The 16,937-nt window shown below is 44.9% G+C and overlaps 3 protein-coding genes across 4 annotated transcripts in view; all 3 read right to left on the bottom strand.

Annotated features, from left to right (window-relative positions):
- Positions 1 to 5,283, bottom strand: part of LOC128417895 (dynein axonemal heavy chain 3-like) — a 584,401-nt gene extending 579,118 nt beyond the window's left edge. The window contains exons 1-4 of one of the 2 annotated variants that reach the window (XM_053397121.1): positions 5,082 to 5,282; positions 3,534 to 4,522; positions 2,663 to 2,749; positions 1,747 to 1,976 (exon numbers count right to left, since the gene is read on the bottom strand). In XM_053397121.1, coding sequence (XP_053253096.1) covers positions 1,893 to 1,976; positions 2,663 to 2,749; positions 3,534 to 4,522; positions 5,082 to 5,238 — 1,317 coding nt within the window. In that variant the 5' untranslated portion in view covers positions 5,239 to 5,282 and the 3' untranslated portion in view covers positions 1,747 to 1,892. Of the gene's footprint in view, positions 1 to 1,746; positions 1,977 to 2,662; positions 2,750 to 3,533; positions 4,523 to 5,081 lie in introns of those variants that run through there. The other variant, XM_053397120.1, reaches the window with a different exon arrangement.
- Positions 5,284 to 11,204: 5,921 nt separating this feature from the next.
- LOC128417899 (dynein axonemal heavy chain 3-like) lies at positions 11,205 to 13,024 on the bottom strand. Its single transcript, XM_053397123.1, has 3 exons — positions 12,613 to 13,024; positions 12,124 to 12,210; positions 11,205 to 11,434 (listed from the first exon to the last, which is right to left on the bottom strand). Exons 1-3 carry the CDS (start codon positions 13,009 to 13,011, stop codon positions 11,351 to 11,353), a joined length of 570 nt encoding a protein of 189 aa, XP_053253098.1. The 5' UTR covers positions 13,012 to 13,024; the 3' UTR covers positions 11,205 to 11,350.
- Positions 13,021 to 16,823, bottom strand: LOC128418111 (dynein axonemal heavy chain 3-like; the record flags this gene model as incomplete). The annotated part of the gene is made up of 4 exons (XM_053397575.1): positions 16,256 to 16,823; positions 15,208 to 15,270; positions 14,364 to 14,550; positions 13,021 to 13,805 (listed from the first exon to the last, which is right to left on the bottom strand). Coding segments are annotated over exons 1-4 (1,098 nt in total), but the record flags the coding sequence as incomplete, so codon positions are not given.
- Between the last annotated feature and the right edge of the window lie 114 nt (positions 16,824 to 16,937).

The raw sequence follows: 16,937 nt of genomic DNA, 5'->3' as shown, positions 1-16,937 counted from the left end.
GTGGGCTCAGGTGGGGTTTGTGATGGTGCTTTGTGAGAGGGCTCAGGTGGGGTTTGTGATGGTGCTTTGTGAGACGGCTCAGGTGGGGTTTGTGATGGCCCTATGTGAGAGAGCTCAAGTGGGGTTTGTGATGGCCCTTTGTGAGTGGGCTGTGGTGGTATTTGTGATGGTGCTTTGTGAGCGGGCTCAGGCGGGGTTTGTGATGGCCCTTTGTGAGTCTGCTGAGGTGGGGTTTGTGATGGTGCTTTGTGGGATGGCTGAGGTGGGGTTTTCTGATGGCCCTTTGTGAGTGGGCTCAGGTGGGGTTTGTGATGGCCCTTTGCGGGTGGGCTCAGGTGGGGTTTGTGATGGCCCTTTGTGAGTCTGCTGAGGTGGGGTTTGTGATGGTGCTTTGTGGGACCGCTGAGGTGGGGTTTGTGACGGCCCTTTGTGAGAGCGCTCAGGTGGGGTTTGTGATGGTGCTTTGTGAGAGGGCTGAGGTAGGGTTTGTGATGGCTCTTTGTGGGTGGGCTCAGGTGCGGTTTGTGATGGCCCTATGTGAGAGGGTTCAGGTGGGGTTTGTGATGGTGCTTTGTGAGTGGGCTCAGGTGGGGTTTGTGATGGCCCTTTGTGAGTGGGCTCAGGTGGGGTTTGTTACTCAAGCCCTTAGGATGAGTCCCCAGTAGCATTTCATCTTTCAGCCTTGTAGATGTTAGCAGTTATGGAAGTGGACAACAGCCCTTTAAAGAACACAGCCAGCTCCTCTGCAAAGGCAGGGCTAATTGCAGGACAGGGTTTGCCAACCTCAACCTCTTTGCTGAGACAACATCCACCCATTAACCACAATCAAGAGAAAACTGCAGCCACTGGAGCTTACAGGACCTGTCCATGGTCCTGATAGGGCTTGCCTAAATCTGGGTGTATTTTTATTTTTATTTATTTCACAAGATCTATACACCACTTGATTGCAAGAAAACCTGAAAGCAGTTTACAAAAAGAGTAAAACCATAAAATCATCTTAAAAAAGGGAAACAACTATTGAAAACATTGAAAAATAAATAAGATCAACAATGGGCAGGGAGTAAATTAAAATGTATGTCAAGATTCTACATTTATGGATGTTTTTTGCAGGCTCCAAAAAGTGTAGAGTGAAGGTACCTGCTTGGGCGTTCCATCTGAAAATATCTATTTCTTACAAATGCGGATCAAGTATTATGTGGCACTTGTAACAGTGCCAGTTCCACAGATCCAAGCAGTTGCATGGGCATATATAGGATAAGGAAATCTCACAAGTAAACTAGGGACAAGCTGTTAAAGGCTTTATATACTAACCTGTATATTTGACCTTGGCCCTGAACTTGAAACTGCTAAATTGGATCTTTCCATTAAAGCAACAAAATCGCCAAACCAAGACACAAACGCTTCTGGTCTTGCAGGCTTTGCATTTAAGCATGGTGGGAGATTAAAATGTTTGCGGCCACTGCTGTCATTCCCCCCCCGCACCCCCGTTTGTCTTTCTTTTTCACCCCACACTCGTGACCAGTAATAAAACCAGAAGCTCTTTTCTTCAGGATCGCCTAAGCAAGAACAATCGCACAGTTTTACACCCCAGAATGGTTTTAAAATTAAAAATTGGCAGGCGTCCACTTTACATCTCGCCCGCCCTCTGCTAAGAGAAGATTGGGGGGTGATTTAAAAAGAAAGAAAGGGGGGGTAGCACTTGTGTCAACAGAGCCTGCCCCAAGTAAGAAACCTTTTTCTTGCAGATGCCTTGAAAGCACAACTTAGGTGCTCCTTTATTACTTCAGAGAATTCTACAAGGCAGAAATGCAGAGTCCTGTTCTTTTATCTCCATTAAAGCTGAATTGTTTCTTGTGTGGTATTTGTGGAAACATCATTGTAAGAGGTCTGAGTTATTCTTCCCCAGAATGTGTAGTTTCATTCAGGGGAGTGTTCATGGCTGGCATTGCCTCGGCAAGTTCTCCCTCGCACTCCTCCTGTAATCATATCAAATATACCACATAGTCAGGATGAACAGTCCAGTGAAACAATAACTTTCCAAGAACCACCCTTTCCCTTCTTATTCCAGGTGCTGCCACTGGATGTGCCTTGATTGGTATTGATTAAGGGCCCTCTCAGTGGCAGTTCCCCACCTGTCAAATGCACTCCCTGGTGCAATGGGAACATGGTCACCCAGTGAGTTTTAGAACTCAGTGTGGATTGGAACCCTGGTCTCCCCTGGCTTAACACTCAACTGCATCACACTCACTCACTTGTGACCCCACAAAAGGAGGGCATTTTTGCCCAATATTACTTTTAACTCTGGGGTAAATAGCAACCCTAGGGAGGCAGCTGTCAATGTTTTCCTTTTTTTGAGGGAAATTCCCTTATTCCAAATAGGATTCTTTGCAAGAAAAGGGAAAAGTTGACAGCTATGGGCGGATCAGAAGTGGGGGGGGGGCAAGGGGTTGAAACCCCTCTAAGTAACATCTTGTGTGAACATCCCCTCTTAATTGCGGCTCTTTAGTTAAAGAGCAACTGTGGAAGGGCAGATCATGTGCTGACAGTGCAGCCCTGTGTGTGCCTCTTTTTTCAGTCTTCTTGGGTTCAAGGGGGCTTACTCTCAGGTAAGTTGGCATAGTAGAGAATGGGGAGGGAGCACCAGGCTGCACAGCACAATTACCTGAATACCCTGGGCAATAGCGGCCGCTTCATTGGCTTCCTTTTCATCTGCACCCACTAGCTGTTCCTTGGCATCAGAAACTGCAGCCTAAGGAGGGCAAACCAAGGGAGAGGGCATAATCTACATATTACTTCCTTACTGTCCCATTCTTAAGTTCACCACATTTCATAATCATATTCAAATTCAGGAAAAAAATCAAAACAAAAATGCACCAACAATTTAGTGGGCAACTAGGTACCAGAATCTGCCAGTGATTTTGCTTTCTAACTAATCAGGAACTGTAGTTTGTTAAGGGTGCTGGGAATTGTAGCTCTGAAAGATACAGTGCCCAGGATTCTTTGGAGGAAGTCATGGGCCTTGGTGTGTCCACAGCTATTGTCTTTCAACAATAATATGTTAATAATAGTGTGTTAATAAAGGTAAAGGTAAAGGTACCCCTGCCCATACGGGCCAGTCGTGTCCGACTCTAGGGTTGTGCGCTCATCTCACTCTAGAGGCCGGGAGCCAGCGCTGTCCGCAGACACTTCCGGGTCACGTGGCCAGCATGACGAAGCTGCTCTGGTGAACCGGCACCAGAGCAGCGCACGGAAACACCGTTTACCTTCCCGATATAAAGCGGTGCCTATTTATCTACTTGCACTTAAGGGTGCTTTCGAACTGCTAGGTGGGCAGGAGCTGGGACAGAGCAATGGGAGCTCACCCCGCCGCGGGGATTCGAACCGCCGACCATATGATCGGCAAGTCCTAGGCGCTGAGGTTTTACCCACAGCGCCACCCGCGTCCCGCGTATGTTAATATTATGTTAATAATACTGAGCTTGCAACGGATACATCATATAATGAAAACAGATACAAATTTCCATAAAATCTACCTGTTTCAACATAACCAGAGACATGGGCTCCTTGGTGACGTGGTCAGACTCCTCCAAGTAGTATTCCACTAGAAATCCATTGAGTAAAAACTTGAAATTGCTTGAGTACTCAACAACGTTCTCTCTCAGTCTCTGTTCATAATACTGAGCTTGCAACAGATATGGCAGATAATGAAAACAGATACAAATTTCCTTAAAATCTACCTGTTTCAACATAACCAGAGACATGGGCTCCTTGGTGACGTGGCCAGACTCCTCCAAGTAGTATTCCACTAGAAATCCATTGAGTAAAAACTTGAAATTGCTTGAGTACTCAAGAACGTTCTCTCTCAGTCTCCTGTACTCTACACCCTGCTGTTTGAAAGTTGCCATTAGCAGCACTGGCTCTGAGATGGCACCCAACTCTTCCTCGCCGATATTTTCAAGCAAGACTAGGGTTCCAAACTGGATGGCGTTCTCCAAAGTCCTTACGTAAGTGGAGTCAGACACCTTGATAATGGAAAGATTATAGCTTGCTGCTTCCGTGCCCCTATCCTCCTTTCCTCCCAAGCTCATCCTTTCAGCAATTTCCAGATTTTGAGAGCGTTCCTCAATGCTGTTTTCAAGTTCTTTCTTCCGGTTATTAAGTGATTCAAGTTCATCGTTCAGGTCCCGGAGGCGGTCAGTTACTTTCTTTAGTTCGTCTCTGTCCGTATTGAGCTTCTGCACCAGTAGAGTGTGCAACCCTTCCTCTTTCCTGAGTTCTTGATGTTTTGGGGCCACCACGTTTGCTGCCCGGTCGTACGCTTCCATGAATCCAACTCCTTGGCACAAGCCTTTGCAGGCAGATGATACAGCTGGCTCTATGAAAGATGGCTGAAAGTCCACCTGGCTGAAAGTCCACAACTTCTCTCTACTTCTCTTCATTACAGCTGGGAGGAAATTCTCTTTGTCAGAAGTCTTCAAGGAGTCGAGGAATTTCAGGTGCCTTACAACCATTTTGGAACTACCTGAAATTTCAAATAAATACATATATATTAAAATGTTTTCAAAATATAGATATCTCATTTTAAAAATCTGGAAGATTTTCAACCTTGCTGTTCTTTCCCCTGTAATAGTTTTTGGAGCATCCAGGTGATTCTTAAGCCAAAGGAAATGGATAAGGTCATAAAATGACACTTGCATCTATGGTTCATTTTATTGCATTGAATGCAGGGGGAGGGGCTGATGCCCATTGGACTTGTAGGGCAGAATACGGGAGAGTCAACAGTACTGGGGAATTAGAGACAATGACAGGCAGAGTGAACTAATTCTGGCTTTGTCCTCACCCTCCTTCCTGCTGAGTTCCATAACAGCAACACTGGGTCTAAGGAGGAGCAGGAGCAGATGGGGGCTGGCTAAGCAGAGGCTTAGCTTTTTAGGGCAGTTCCCCACTTGCCCTAATGGACTAAAGTCTACAGGTTGAATGTCTGAATATATATAATATAAAGTGATACGATGAAAATGCTCAGTATCAACAAAGAAACACATGACAACCCCTCCCAATAGAGGATTAAAAAAATAAATTACCGCTTCCAGTTGAATCAGGTTTTCTTTCTGGCGTTTTTTTCACATTTTCCATGCCCAACAAGACAGGTCCTGGTGGATCGTTTATGCAGTTGACAAATGAGGTATTTGTCAGCTTCAGGGGATGGAGAGCCGAAAATGGACCTTCCAGGGCGGGCATTCGCTCCACCAGGTCGCTCTTGCACGCCTCCTATAATGACATCAAATATATTCTCAGTAGGGATTTGATAGCCCTGGTCTCCCCCGGCCTAACTCGCTAACTGCATCACACTCACTCTCTTGTGACCCCACAAAAGGGGCAATGATGGAGCTTCATGCTCTGGCACCGGGGGGCAGAGAGAAGGCGGGGCGGGACGGGGCGTGCGTCCTGGGGGCAGGAAGCGCTGCCTGTGGGGGCGGGGTGCCCAGCGTGTGGGCAGCTGCAATGGCACCCTGCCAGGATCATGCTGCCGGGGGTGGTGTGCTCCCCTGCACTCCTCTTCCTCTGCCAGTGAAAGGGGGTGCATTTTTAGACATTTTTAGCAATAAAGGCAAATGTTTTACCTTTAAAGGTAAAAGGTAAAGGGACCCCTGACTGTTAGGTCCAGTCGCGGACGACTCTGGGGTTGTGGCGCTCAACTCGCTTTACTGGTTGAGGGAGCCGGCGTCCAGCTTCCGGGCAAGTGGCCAGCATGACTAAGCCGCTTCTGGCAAACCAGAGCAGCATACAGAAACGCTGTTTACCCTCCCACCAGAGCGGTGCCTATTTATCTACTTGGACTTAGACATGCTTTTGAACTGCTAGGTTGGCAGGAGCAGGGACCGAGCAATGGGAGCTCACCCCGTCACGGGGATTCAATCTGCCAACCTTGGTATCGGCAAGCCCTACCCTAGTCACATTTTTTTCTTACCTCAGCATGCTTGGTGCCAGAAATTGACACCAAGAGAATTATCCAGAAAATCGACATCGCAATCTATGAAAAAAGAAAAGCAGATGAATATTGTTTTTAGACAGCTTTTAAATCCCAGAACACTTTCCCGCCTAAGCTGTTCACCTAACAACTTACCTATTTGCAGCTCATTTGCTGAAATGTCCTCTGTGCACCAGATAACCCCAATATAAACTTAACATTGGATTGTGATGTAATCTGGCACCCCTGTCTTGAATTATTATGCCAAGATGGGAAAAGTTAAAATTGTCATTGCTAGGCAAAATTTCAGTGATAAAAATGAATGTTTTGCCTAGAATGATATTTTTATTTCAAATAATACCTCTTGCGACTGATTCACTATTTAAAGAATGGCAAAAGGGGTTTATCTAAGTGTTATGGCAATGGAAAAAACCACAAGTTAAAATGAAAGTACTGCAAGATGTAAAGCAAAGGGGAGGATTGGCACTGCCTGATTAGAAATTGTATTTTGCCACCTATTGCTTAGCGTGGATGAAGGAGTGAGTGATCCTAAGAAATAGGGGGATTTTGGAATTAGAGGGTCATGACTTAAGGTTTGGGTGACATGGATATCTGTGGTATGACAAGGTCAAAGTGAATATGGATTTTCAAAACCATTTTGTTAGATGCACTATATTGAGAATCTGGAGTAGAGATAAACCTAGGTTGTAGGTGAAGATAGCCCTATGGACTTCAGTGCAAGACGCATTTCATATGGAAACAGGTGACAGGTAAAGGCAAATGGTTAGCCTAGGGAGGCCAGATGACTTCACCTATTACAACTTTCCATTTTATAGGTTTGTTAGATTTGTGCATTGCTTCCCACTAAGAAAGCGTCAATGCTATATACAGCTGTTCTTCTGGTTTGTGCCAGAGCATTCCTACATCCCACTCTTCCTGAATTCTGGGTGAACTAGAATAATTCCAGAACAAAAATTCCACAACAGCAGCACATGTGCTTTACTACAGTTTTAAGTTTCCCCCGTTCATTCCTTTGCATACACATACCAGTGTGCTCTGCAGTTTAAGCTGGACGCAGCTCAACATGGGCTTCCTCGTTGACATTTCAATATCTTTCTAGGGCAGAAATGAGATGGGAGAACTAACACAGTTGCTCCCTCAGTCTTAGGGCGCAACAAGGTGGAGGTGGGCGAGCGGGAAGATGAAGCTCACAGGATCCTTATCAAACAAAGCAATATACAGTGTCTTCATGGAAAGAGTGAGATGGATGGGGGATGTCTTAGCCATGACCCTGCAATGATGGCAAAGAAATTCCAAACAAGGCTGAACTGGCCCCATGAATAAGTCGTCAGCCTGAAAGTTGGAAAAGAGTAAATGGCTTTCAAATGCAGCAGAAGTTGTATTATTACCAATAAGAACAGTTTGCTATCAGTCAATATGCAGAGCCAGACTAATACATTTTGCTGCCTGAAGCAAAAAGCAAAAACAAAACGGTGCCTCTTCAATCCCATTCCAAGTACAGCAGCCAATTGAGCTGGCAGCTGAGTCTTACAATGGGGCAGACAAACTCCAGACAAAGCATGGCATAACCCACCTAAGGTTATCAGGACAGTGGTGTCTCGGGCTGCCATAGGAATAACACAGGTCAGCCTGAGCTGTTTCATTTGAATAGGGTGATGTGGGGAACAGCAGCTTATGAACACTTCTCCAAGTGTTTTGTGCTCTTGGTAGCACTTGTGTCAACAGGGTCTGGCTGAAGTAAGAAACCTTTTTCTTGCAGATGTCTTGAAAGCACAACTTAGGTGCTCCTTTATCCCTTCAGAAAATTCCACAAGGCAGAAATGCAGAGTCCTGTTCTTTGATCTCTGTTAAGGCCGAATAGTTTCTTGTGTGCTATTTGTGGAAACATCATTCTAAGAGGCCTGAGTTACTTTCCCCCAGAATGTCAGTAATTGCACACATCCTCTAAAATGTGTCCAGCCCATTCACTGCATGAGATATATGTTGTTCCCCTTTGAATTTCCATCTTTTGAGTTCTGGCCTTAAAGGAACTAAAAGACTGAATTTGTTGTTGTTTAGTCGTTTAGTCGTGTCCGACTCTTCGTGACCCCATGGATAAGAGCACGCCAGGTTTGAATACTGCAAAGCATATCCATAAGGCAAGTGAGCTGGTGCAGTGAGGTATTTTGTGGCGTAATTAGCCAAGCCAATATTACTATCTGGTTACAGTAAAAGAAGAAGAAGAGTTTGGATTTGATATCCCGCCTTTCACTCCCTTTAAGGAGTCTCAAAGCGGCTAACATTCTCCTTTCCCTTCCTCCCCCACAACAAACACTCTGTGAGGTGAGTGGGGCTGAGAGACTTCAGAGAAGTGTGACTGGCCCAAGGTCACCCAGCAGCTGCGTGTGGAGGAGCGGAGACGCGAACCCGGTTCCCCAGATTACGAGACTACCGCTCTTAACCACTACGCCACACTGGCTCTCCAAAAGCTCAGGGGTGGAACAATTATTCAATCCATGTTTCATATTTGACTCATCCTCTTCTTTCTTCTATATCCAATCCAGTCATTTCTTCCTGTCCAACTGATTATAATAATAGCTTTCCCCTTACCTATCCTACTGCTTTCTGTGCTGCTGTGGCTGTCTGTCCCATAGAAAATAAACAAAAGAGTGTGTGCATCTGTGTGTGTGTGTGTGTGTGTGTGTGTGTGTGTGTGTATCCTGACTGATCAAACAGCAACATAAAACAAAATAGGGGGGGGGGAATAAAATAAAAGTAGCAGACTCAAATAAACTTTGTGATCAGTCAATATACGCCCAAAATCTAATAGCTGTGTTTCCCTCACAGAGCTGCAAGCTCCAGAGTTCCCTAGGAAGAGGAACTAAGCTCTCAGCACCCTTAATAAACTCCAGTTCCCAGGATTTTAGAGGGGGAATTCATGACTGTGTAAATAGGTATGATATTGCTTGAAATGTATGCTGCAGATGGGGCCTAAAACCACCAGAAGATTCATATCTGGGGCAGAGAGAGGAAGGCAGAGGGCAAGGAAGACCTTACACAGGAATGGACGGATTATGAAGTTAACAGAATCAAAGAATCATAGAGCTAGAATGGAAGAGAGGGTCATCTAGTTCAACATCTTGCAATGCAGGGGCTCAAAGCCATGACCCTGACCTGAAAATGAAAGCCATGGTAGGAACTGGGGGAAGCCAGAAGCGAAGTTGAATGAAATGACAAAGCAAAGAGTTGGGCTCAACCCAAGAAAGAAAACTGGGAGCAAAGTAAAGAGGACTTCCAGACCAGCGTTAGTCTTGGGTGGGATTCAGCCACATCCCAGCAAATCCCTGTTGTGCAGTCCAAAGTTTTTCGGAGGCCTTGAACAACAAACCCACTCCTCCCAAAAGAATGGCCTTTTTACAAAATATTCCCACTCTGGAGAAAGCTGATAGTTTTCCAGGACTTCTGCATCTTTACAATATGCAATTGGAAAGAACAGAGAGCTGGAGAAGCCTGTCCTTGTCGTCCAGTAATCTCCTACCATAGTTAGATTTGCCTTGGAACAGAAACAACGCATTGGAATGAAAATGGTAAGATGTTTATGGAGAATGCAGAGATCCCTTCTGATTAAAACAGAAGACTAAATAAGACTCTGCTCACAAGGTGACCAGAGCCCTAATACAGTGGGCAGAGGGGGAAACTGGAACCTACAGTGGGACACTTTTAATAAGCAGCCATATGTTAGGTGGCCTTGCATTACTAGGGATGATGGAGTTTTGTCACAAATCCCAATATACTATGGGGTTTGTGAGGGCGTTTTGTGACAGGGCTGAGGTAAGTTTGTGATGGCCCTTTGTGAGTGGGCTGAGGTGGGGTTTGTGATGGTGCTTTGTGAGAGGGCTCAGGTGGGGTTTGTGATGGCCCTTTGTGAGAGCGCTCAGTTGGGGTTTGTGATGGCCCTTTGTGAGTGGGCTCAGGTGGGATTTGTGATGGCCCTTTGTGAGAGGGCTCAGGTTGTGTTTGTGATGGCCCTTTGTGAGTGGGCTCAGGTGGCGTTTGTGATGGTGCTTTGTGGGACGGCTGAGGTGGGGTTTGTGATGGCCCTTTGTGAGTGGGCTCAGGTGGGGTTTGTGACTCAAAGCCTTAGGATGAGTCCCCAGTAGCATTTCATCTTTCAGCCTTGTAGATGTTAGCAGTTATGGAAGTGGACAACATCCCTTTAAAGAACACAGCCAGCTCGTCTGCAAAGGCAGGGCTAATTGCAGGGCAGGGTTTGCCAACCTCAACCTCTTTGCTGAGACAACATCCACCCATTAACCACAATCAAGAGAAAACTGCAGCCACTGGAGGTCACAGGACCTGTCCATGGTCCTGATAGGGCTTGCCTAAATCTGGGTGTATATTTATATTTATTTATTTCACAAGATCTATACATCACTTGATTGCAAGAAAACCTGAAAGCAGTTTACAAAAAGAGTAAACGCATAAAATCATCTAAAAAAAAAGGAAACAACTATTGAAAACATTGAAAAATAAATAAGATCAACAATGGGCAGGGAGTAAATTAAAATCTATGTCAAGATTCTACATTTATGGATGTTTTTAGCAGGCTCCAAAAAGTGTAGAGTGAAGGTACCTGCTTGGGAGTTCCATCTGAAAATATCTATTTCTTACAAATGCGGATCAAGTATTATGTGGCACTTGTAGTGCCAGTTCCACAGATCCAAGCACTTGCATGGACATATATAGGATAAGGAAATCTCACAAGTAAACTAGGGACAAGCTGTTAAAGGCTTTATATACTAACCTGTATATTTGACCTTGGCCCTGAACTTGAAACTGCTAAATTGGATCTTTGCATTAAAGCAACAAAATCGCCAAACCAAGACACAAACGCTTCTGGTCTTGCAGGCTTTGCATTTAAGCATGGTGGGAGATTAAAATGTTTGCGGCCACTGCTGTCATTCCCCCCCCCCGCACCGCCGCCTGTCTTTCTTTTTCACCCTACACTCATGACCAGTAATAAAACCAGAAGCTCTTTTCTTCAGGATCGCCTAAGCAAGAATAATCACACAGTTTTATAACCCAGAATGGTTTTAAAATTAAAAATTGGCAGGCGTCCACTTTAAATCTCGTCCGCCCTCTGCTAAGAGAAGATTGGAGGGGTGATTTAAAAAGAAAGAAGTGGCCACTTGTGTCAACAGAGTCTGCCTCAAGTAAGAAACCTTTTTCTTGCAGATGCCTTGAAAGCACAACTTAGGTGCTCCTTTATTACTTCAGAGAATTCCACAAGGCAGAAATGCAGAGTCCTGTTCTTTGATCTCTGTGAAAGCTGAATTGTTTCTTGTGTGGTATTTGTGGAAACATCATTGTAAGAGGTCTGAGTTATTCTTCCCCAGAATGTGTAGTTTCATTCAGGGGAGTGTTCATGGCTGGCATTGCCTCGGCAAGGTCTCCATTGCACTCCTCCTGTAATCATATCAAATATGCCACATAGTCAGGATGAACAGTCCAGTGAAACAATAACTTTCCAAGAACCACCCTTTCCCTTCTTATTCCAGGTGCTGCCACTGGATGTGCCTTGATTGGTATTGATTGAGGGCCCTCTCAGTGGCAGTTCCCCACCTGTCAAATGCACTCCCTGGTGCAATGGGAACATGGTCACCCAGTGAGTTTTAGAACTCAGTGTGGATTGGAACCCTGGTCTCCCCTGGCCTAACACTCAACTGCATCACACTCACTCACTCGTGACCCCACAAAAGGAGGGCATTTTTTGCCCAATATTACTTTTAACTCTGGGGTAAATAGCAACCCTAGGGAGGCAGCTGTCAACGTTTTCCTTTTTTTGAGGGAAATTCCCTTATTTCGAATAGGATTCTTCGCAAGAAAAGGGAAAAGTTGACAGCTATGGGCAGATCAGAAGTGTGGGGGGGGGGCAAGGGGTTGAAACCCCTCTAAGTAACATCATGTGTGAACATTCCCTCTTAATTGCGGCTCTTTAGTTAATGAGCAACTGTGGAAGGGCACATCATGTGCTGACAGTGCAGCCCTGTGTGTGCCTCTTTTTTCAGTCTTCTTGGGTTCAAGGGGGCTTACTCTCAGGTAAGTTGGCATAGTAGAGAATGGGGAGGGAGCACCAGGCTGCACAGCACAATTACCTGAATACCCTGGGCAATAGCAGCCGCTTCATTGGCTTCCTTTTCATCTGCACCCACTAGCTGCTCCTTCGCATCAGAAACTGCAACCTAAGGAGGACAACCAAGGGAGAGGGCATAATCTACATATTACTTCCTTACTGTCCCATTCTTCAGTTCACCACATTTCACAATCGTATTCAAATTCAGGAAAAAAATCAAAACAAAAATGCACCAACATTTTAGTGGGCAACTAGGTACCAGAATCTGCCAGTGATGTTGCTTTCTAACTAATCAGGAATTGTAGTTTGTTAAGGGTGCTGGGAATTGTAGCTCTGAAAGATACAGTGCCCAGGATTCTTTGGAGGAAGTCATGGGCCTTGGTGTGTCCACAGCTATTGTCTTTCAACAATAATATGTTAATAATAGTATGTTAATAGTATGTTAATAATACTAAGCTTGCAATGGATACAGCAGATAATGAAAACAGATACAAATTTCCATAAAATCTACCTGTTTCAACATAACCAGAGACATGGGCTCCTTGGTGACGTGGTCAGACTCCTCCAAGTAGTATTCCACTTGAAATCCATTGAGTAAAAACTTGAAATTGTTTGAGTACTCAAGAACGTTCTCTCTCAGTCTCTGTTCATAATACTGAGCTTGCAACAGATATGGCAGATAACGAAAACAGATACAAATTTCCATAAAATCTACTTGTTCCAACATAACCAGAGACATGGGCTCCTTGGTGACGTGGTCAGACTCCTCCAAGTAGTATTCCACTAGAAATCCATTAAGTAAAAACTTGAAATTGCTTGAGTACTCAAGAACGTTCTCTCGCAGTCTCTGTTCATAATACTGAGCTTGCAACAGATATGGCAGATGATGAAAACAGATACAAATTTCCATAAAATGTATCTGTTTCAACATAACCAGAGACATGGGCTCCTTGGTGACGTGGCCAGACTCCTCCAAGTAGTATTCCACTTGAAATCCATTGAGTAAAAACTTGAAATTGCTTGAGTACTCAAGAATGTTCTCTCTCAGTCTCCTGTACTCTACACCCTGCTGTTTGAAAGTTGCCATTAGCAGCACTGGCTCTGAGATGGCACCCAACTCTTCCTCGCTGATATTTTCAAGCAAGACTAGGGTTCCAAACTGGATGGCGTTCTCCAAAGTCCTTACGTAAGTGGAGTCAGAAACCTTGATAATGGAAAGATTATAGCTTGCTGCTTCCGTGCCCCTATCCTCCTTTCCTCCCAAGCTCATCCTTTCAGCAATTTCCAGATTTTGAGAGCATTCCTCAATGCTGTTTTCAAGTTCTTTCTTCCGGTTATTAAGTGATTCAAGTTCATTGTTCAGGTCCCGGAGGCGGTCAGTTACTTTCTTTAGTTCGTCTCTGTCCGTATTGAGCTTCTGCACCAGTAGAGTGTGCAACCCTTCCTCTTTCCTGAGTTCTTGATGTTTTGGGGCCACCACGTTTGCTGCCCGGTTGTACGCTTCCATGAATCCAACTCCTTGGCACAAGCCTTTGCAGGCAGATGATACAGCTGGCTCTATGAAAGATGGCTGAAAGTCCACCTGGCTGAAAGTCCACAACTTCTCTCTACTTCTCTTCATTACAGCTGGGAGGAAATTCTCTTTGTCAGAAGTCTTCAAGGAGTCGAGGAATTTCAGGTGCCTTACAACCATTTTGGAACTACCTGAAATTTCAAATAAATACATATATATTAAAATGTTTTCAAAATATAGATATCTCATTTTAAAAATCTGGAAGATTTTCAACCTTGCTGTTCTTTCCCCTGTAATAGTTTTTGGAGCATCCAGGTGATTCTTAAGCCAAAGGAAATGGATAAGGTCATAAAATGACACTTGCATCTATGGTTCATTTTATTGCATTGAATGCAGGGGGAGGGGCTGATGCCCATTGGACTTGTAGGGCAGAATACGGGAGAGTCAACAGTAGTGGGGAATTAGAGCCAATGACAGGCAGAGTGAACTAATTCTGGCTTTGTCCTCACCCTCCTTCCTGCTGAGTTCCATAACAGCAACACTGGGTCTAAGGAGGAGCAGGAGCAGATGGGGGCTGGCTAACAGAGGCTTAGCTTTTTAGGGCAGTTCCCCACTTGCCCTAATGGACTAAAGTCTACAGGTTGAATGTCTGAATATATATAATATAAAGTGATACGATGAAAATGCTCAGTATCAACAAAGAAACACATGACAACCCCTCCCAATAGAGGATTAAAAAAATAAATTACCGCTTCCAGTTGAATCAGGTTTTCTTTCTGGCGTTTTTTTCACATTTTCCATGCCCAACATGACAGGTCCTGGTGGATCGTTTATGCAGTTGACAAATGAGGTATTCGTCAGCTTCAGGGGATGGAGAGCCGAAAACGGACCTTCCAGGGCGGGCATTCGCTCCACCAGGTCGCTCTCGCACTCCTCCTGTAATGACATCAAATATATTCTCAGTAGGGATTTGATAGCCCTGGTCTCCCCCGGCCTAACATGCTAACTGCATCACACTCACTCTCTTGTGACCCCACCCACAAAAGGGGCAATGCTGGAGCTTCATGCTCCGGCACTGGGGGGCAGAGAGAAGGCGGGGCGTGCGTCCTGGGGGCAGGAAGCTGCAATGGCACCCTGCCAGGATCATGCTGCCGGGGGTGGTGTGCTCCCCCTGCACTCCTCTTCCTCTGCCAGTGAAAGGGGGGGCATTTTTAGACATTTTTAGCAATAAATGCAAATGTTTTACCTTTAAAGGTAAAAGGTAAAGGGACCCCTGACTGTTAGGTCCAGTCGCGGACGACTCTGGGGTTGTGGCGCTCAACTCGCTTTACTGGTTGAGGGAGCCGGCGTCCAGCTTCCAGGCACGTGGCCAGCATGACTAAGCCACTTCTGGCAAACCAGAGCAGCATACAGAAACGCTGTTTACCCTCCCACCAGAGCGGTGCCTATTTATCTACTTGAACTTAGACATGCTTTTGAACTGCTAGGTTGGCAGGAGCAGGGACCGAGCAACGGGAGCTCACCCCGTCACGGGGATTCAAACTGCAGACCTTCGTATCGGCAAGCCCTACCCTAGTCACATTTTTTTCTTACCTCAGCATGCTTGGTGCCAGAAATTGACACCAAGAGAATTATCCAGAAAATCGACATCGCAATCTATGAAAAAAGAAAAGCAGATGAATATTGCTTTTAGACAGCTTTTAAATCCCAGAACACTTTCCCGCCTAGGCTGTTCACCTAACAACTTACCTATTTGCAGCTCATTTGCTGAAATGTCCTCTGTGCACCAGATAACCCCAATATAAACTTAACATTGGATTGTGATGTAATCTGGCACCCCTGTCTTGAATTATTATGACAAGATGGGGAAAGTTAAAATTGTCATTGCTCGGCAAAATTTTAGTGATAAAAATGAATTTTTTGCCTAGAATGATATTTTTATTTCAAATAATACCTCTTGCGACTGAGTCACTATTTAAAGAATGGCAAAAGGGGTTTATCTAAGTGTTATGGCAATGAAAAAAACCACAAGTTAAAATGAAAGTACTGCAAGATGTAAAGCAAAGGGGAGGATTGGAGCTGCCTGATTAGAAATTGTATTTTGCCACCTATTGCTTAGCGTGGATGAAGGAGTGAGTGATCCTAAGGAATAGGGGGATTTTGGAATTAGAGGGTCATGACTTAAGGTTTGGGTGACATGGATATCTGTGGTATGACAAGGTCAAAGTGAATATGGATTTTCAAAACCATTTTGTTAGATGCACTATATTGAGAATCTGGAGTAGAGATAAACCTAGGTTGTAGGTGAAGATAGCCCTATGGACTTCAGTGCAAGACGCATTTCATATGGAAACAGGTGACAGGTAAAGGCAAATGGTTAGCCTAGGGAGGCCAGATGACTTCACCTATTACAACTTTCCATTTTATAGGTTTGTTAGATTTGTGCATTGCTTCCCACTAAGAAAGTGCCAATGCTATGTACAGCTGTTCTTCTGGTTTGTGCCAGAGCATTCCTACATCCCACTCTTCCTGAATTCTGGGTGAACTAGAATAATTCCAGAACAAATTATTCCAGAACAGCAGCACATGTGCTTTACTACAGTTTTAAGTTTCCCCAGTTCATTCCTTTGCATACACATACCAGTGTGCTCTGCAGATTAAGCTGGATGCAGCTCAACATGGGCTTCCTCCGTGACATTTCCATATCTTTCTAGGGCACAAATGAGATTGGGGAACTAACGCAGTTGCTCCCTCAGTCTTAGGGCACAACAAGGTGGAGGTGGGCAAGCGGGAAGATGAAGCTCACAGGATCCTTATCAAGCAAAGCAATATACAGTGTGTTCATGGAAAGAGTGAGATGGATGGGGGATGTCTTAGCCATGACCCTGCAATGATGGCGAAGAAATTCCAAACAAGGCTGAACTGGCCCCATGAATAAGTCGTCAGCCTGAAAGTTGGAAAAGAGTAAATGGCTTTCAAATGCAGCAAAAGTTACATTATTATCAATAAGAACAGTTTGCTATCAGTCAATATGCAGAGCCAGACTAATACATTTTGCTGATTGAAGCAAAAAACAAAAACAAAACGGTGCCTCTTCAATCCCATTCCAAGTACAGCAGCCAATTGAGCTGGCAGCTGAGTCTTACAATGGGGCAGACAAACTCCAGACAAAGCATGGCATAACCCACCTAAGGTTATCAGGACAGTGGTGTCTCGGGCTGCCATAGGAATAACACAGGTCAGCCTGAGCTGTTTCATTTGAATAGGGTGATGTGGGGAACAGCAGCTTATGAACACTTCTCCAAGTGTTTTGTGCTCTTGGT

The sequence above is a fragment of the Podarcis raffonei genome, chromosome 7, assembly GCF_027172205.1.
Source record: "Podarcis raffonei isolate rPodRaf1 chromosome 7, rPodRaf1.pri, whole genome shotgun sequence".
NCBI classification, from domain to species: domain Eukaryota; kingdom Metazoa; phylum Chordata; class Lepidosauria; order Squamata; family Lacertidae; genus Podarcis; species Podarcis raffonei.
The sequence above is the reverse complement of the archived record's forward strand: the minus strand, read 5'-3'. Positions and strand labels throughout refer to the sequence as shown.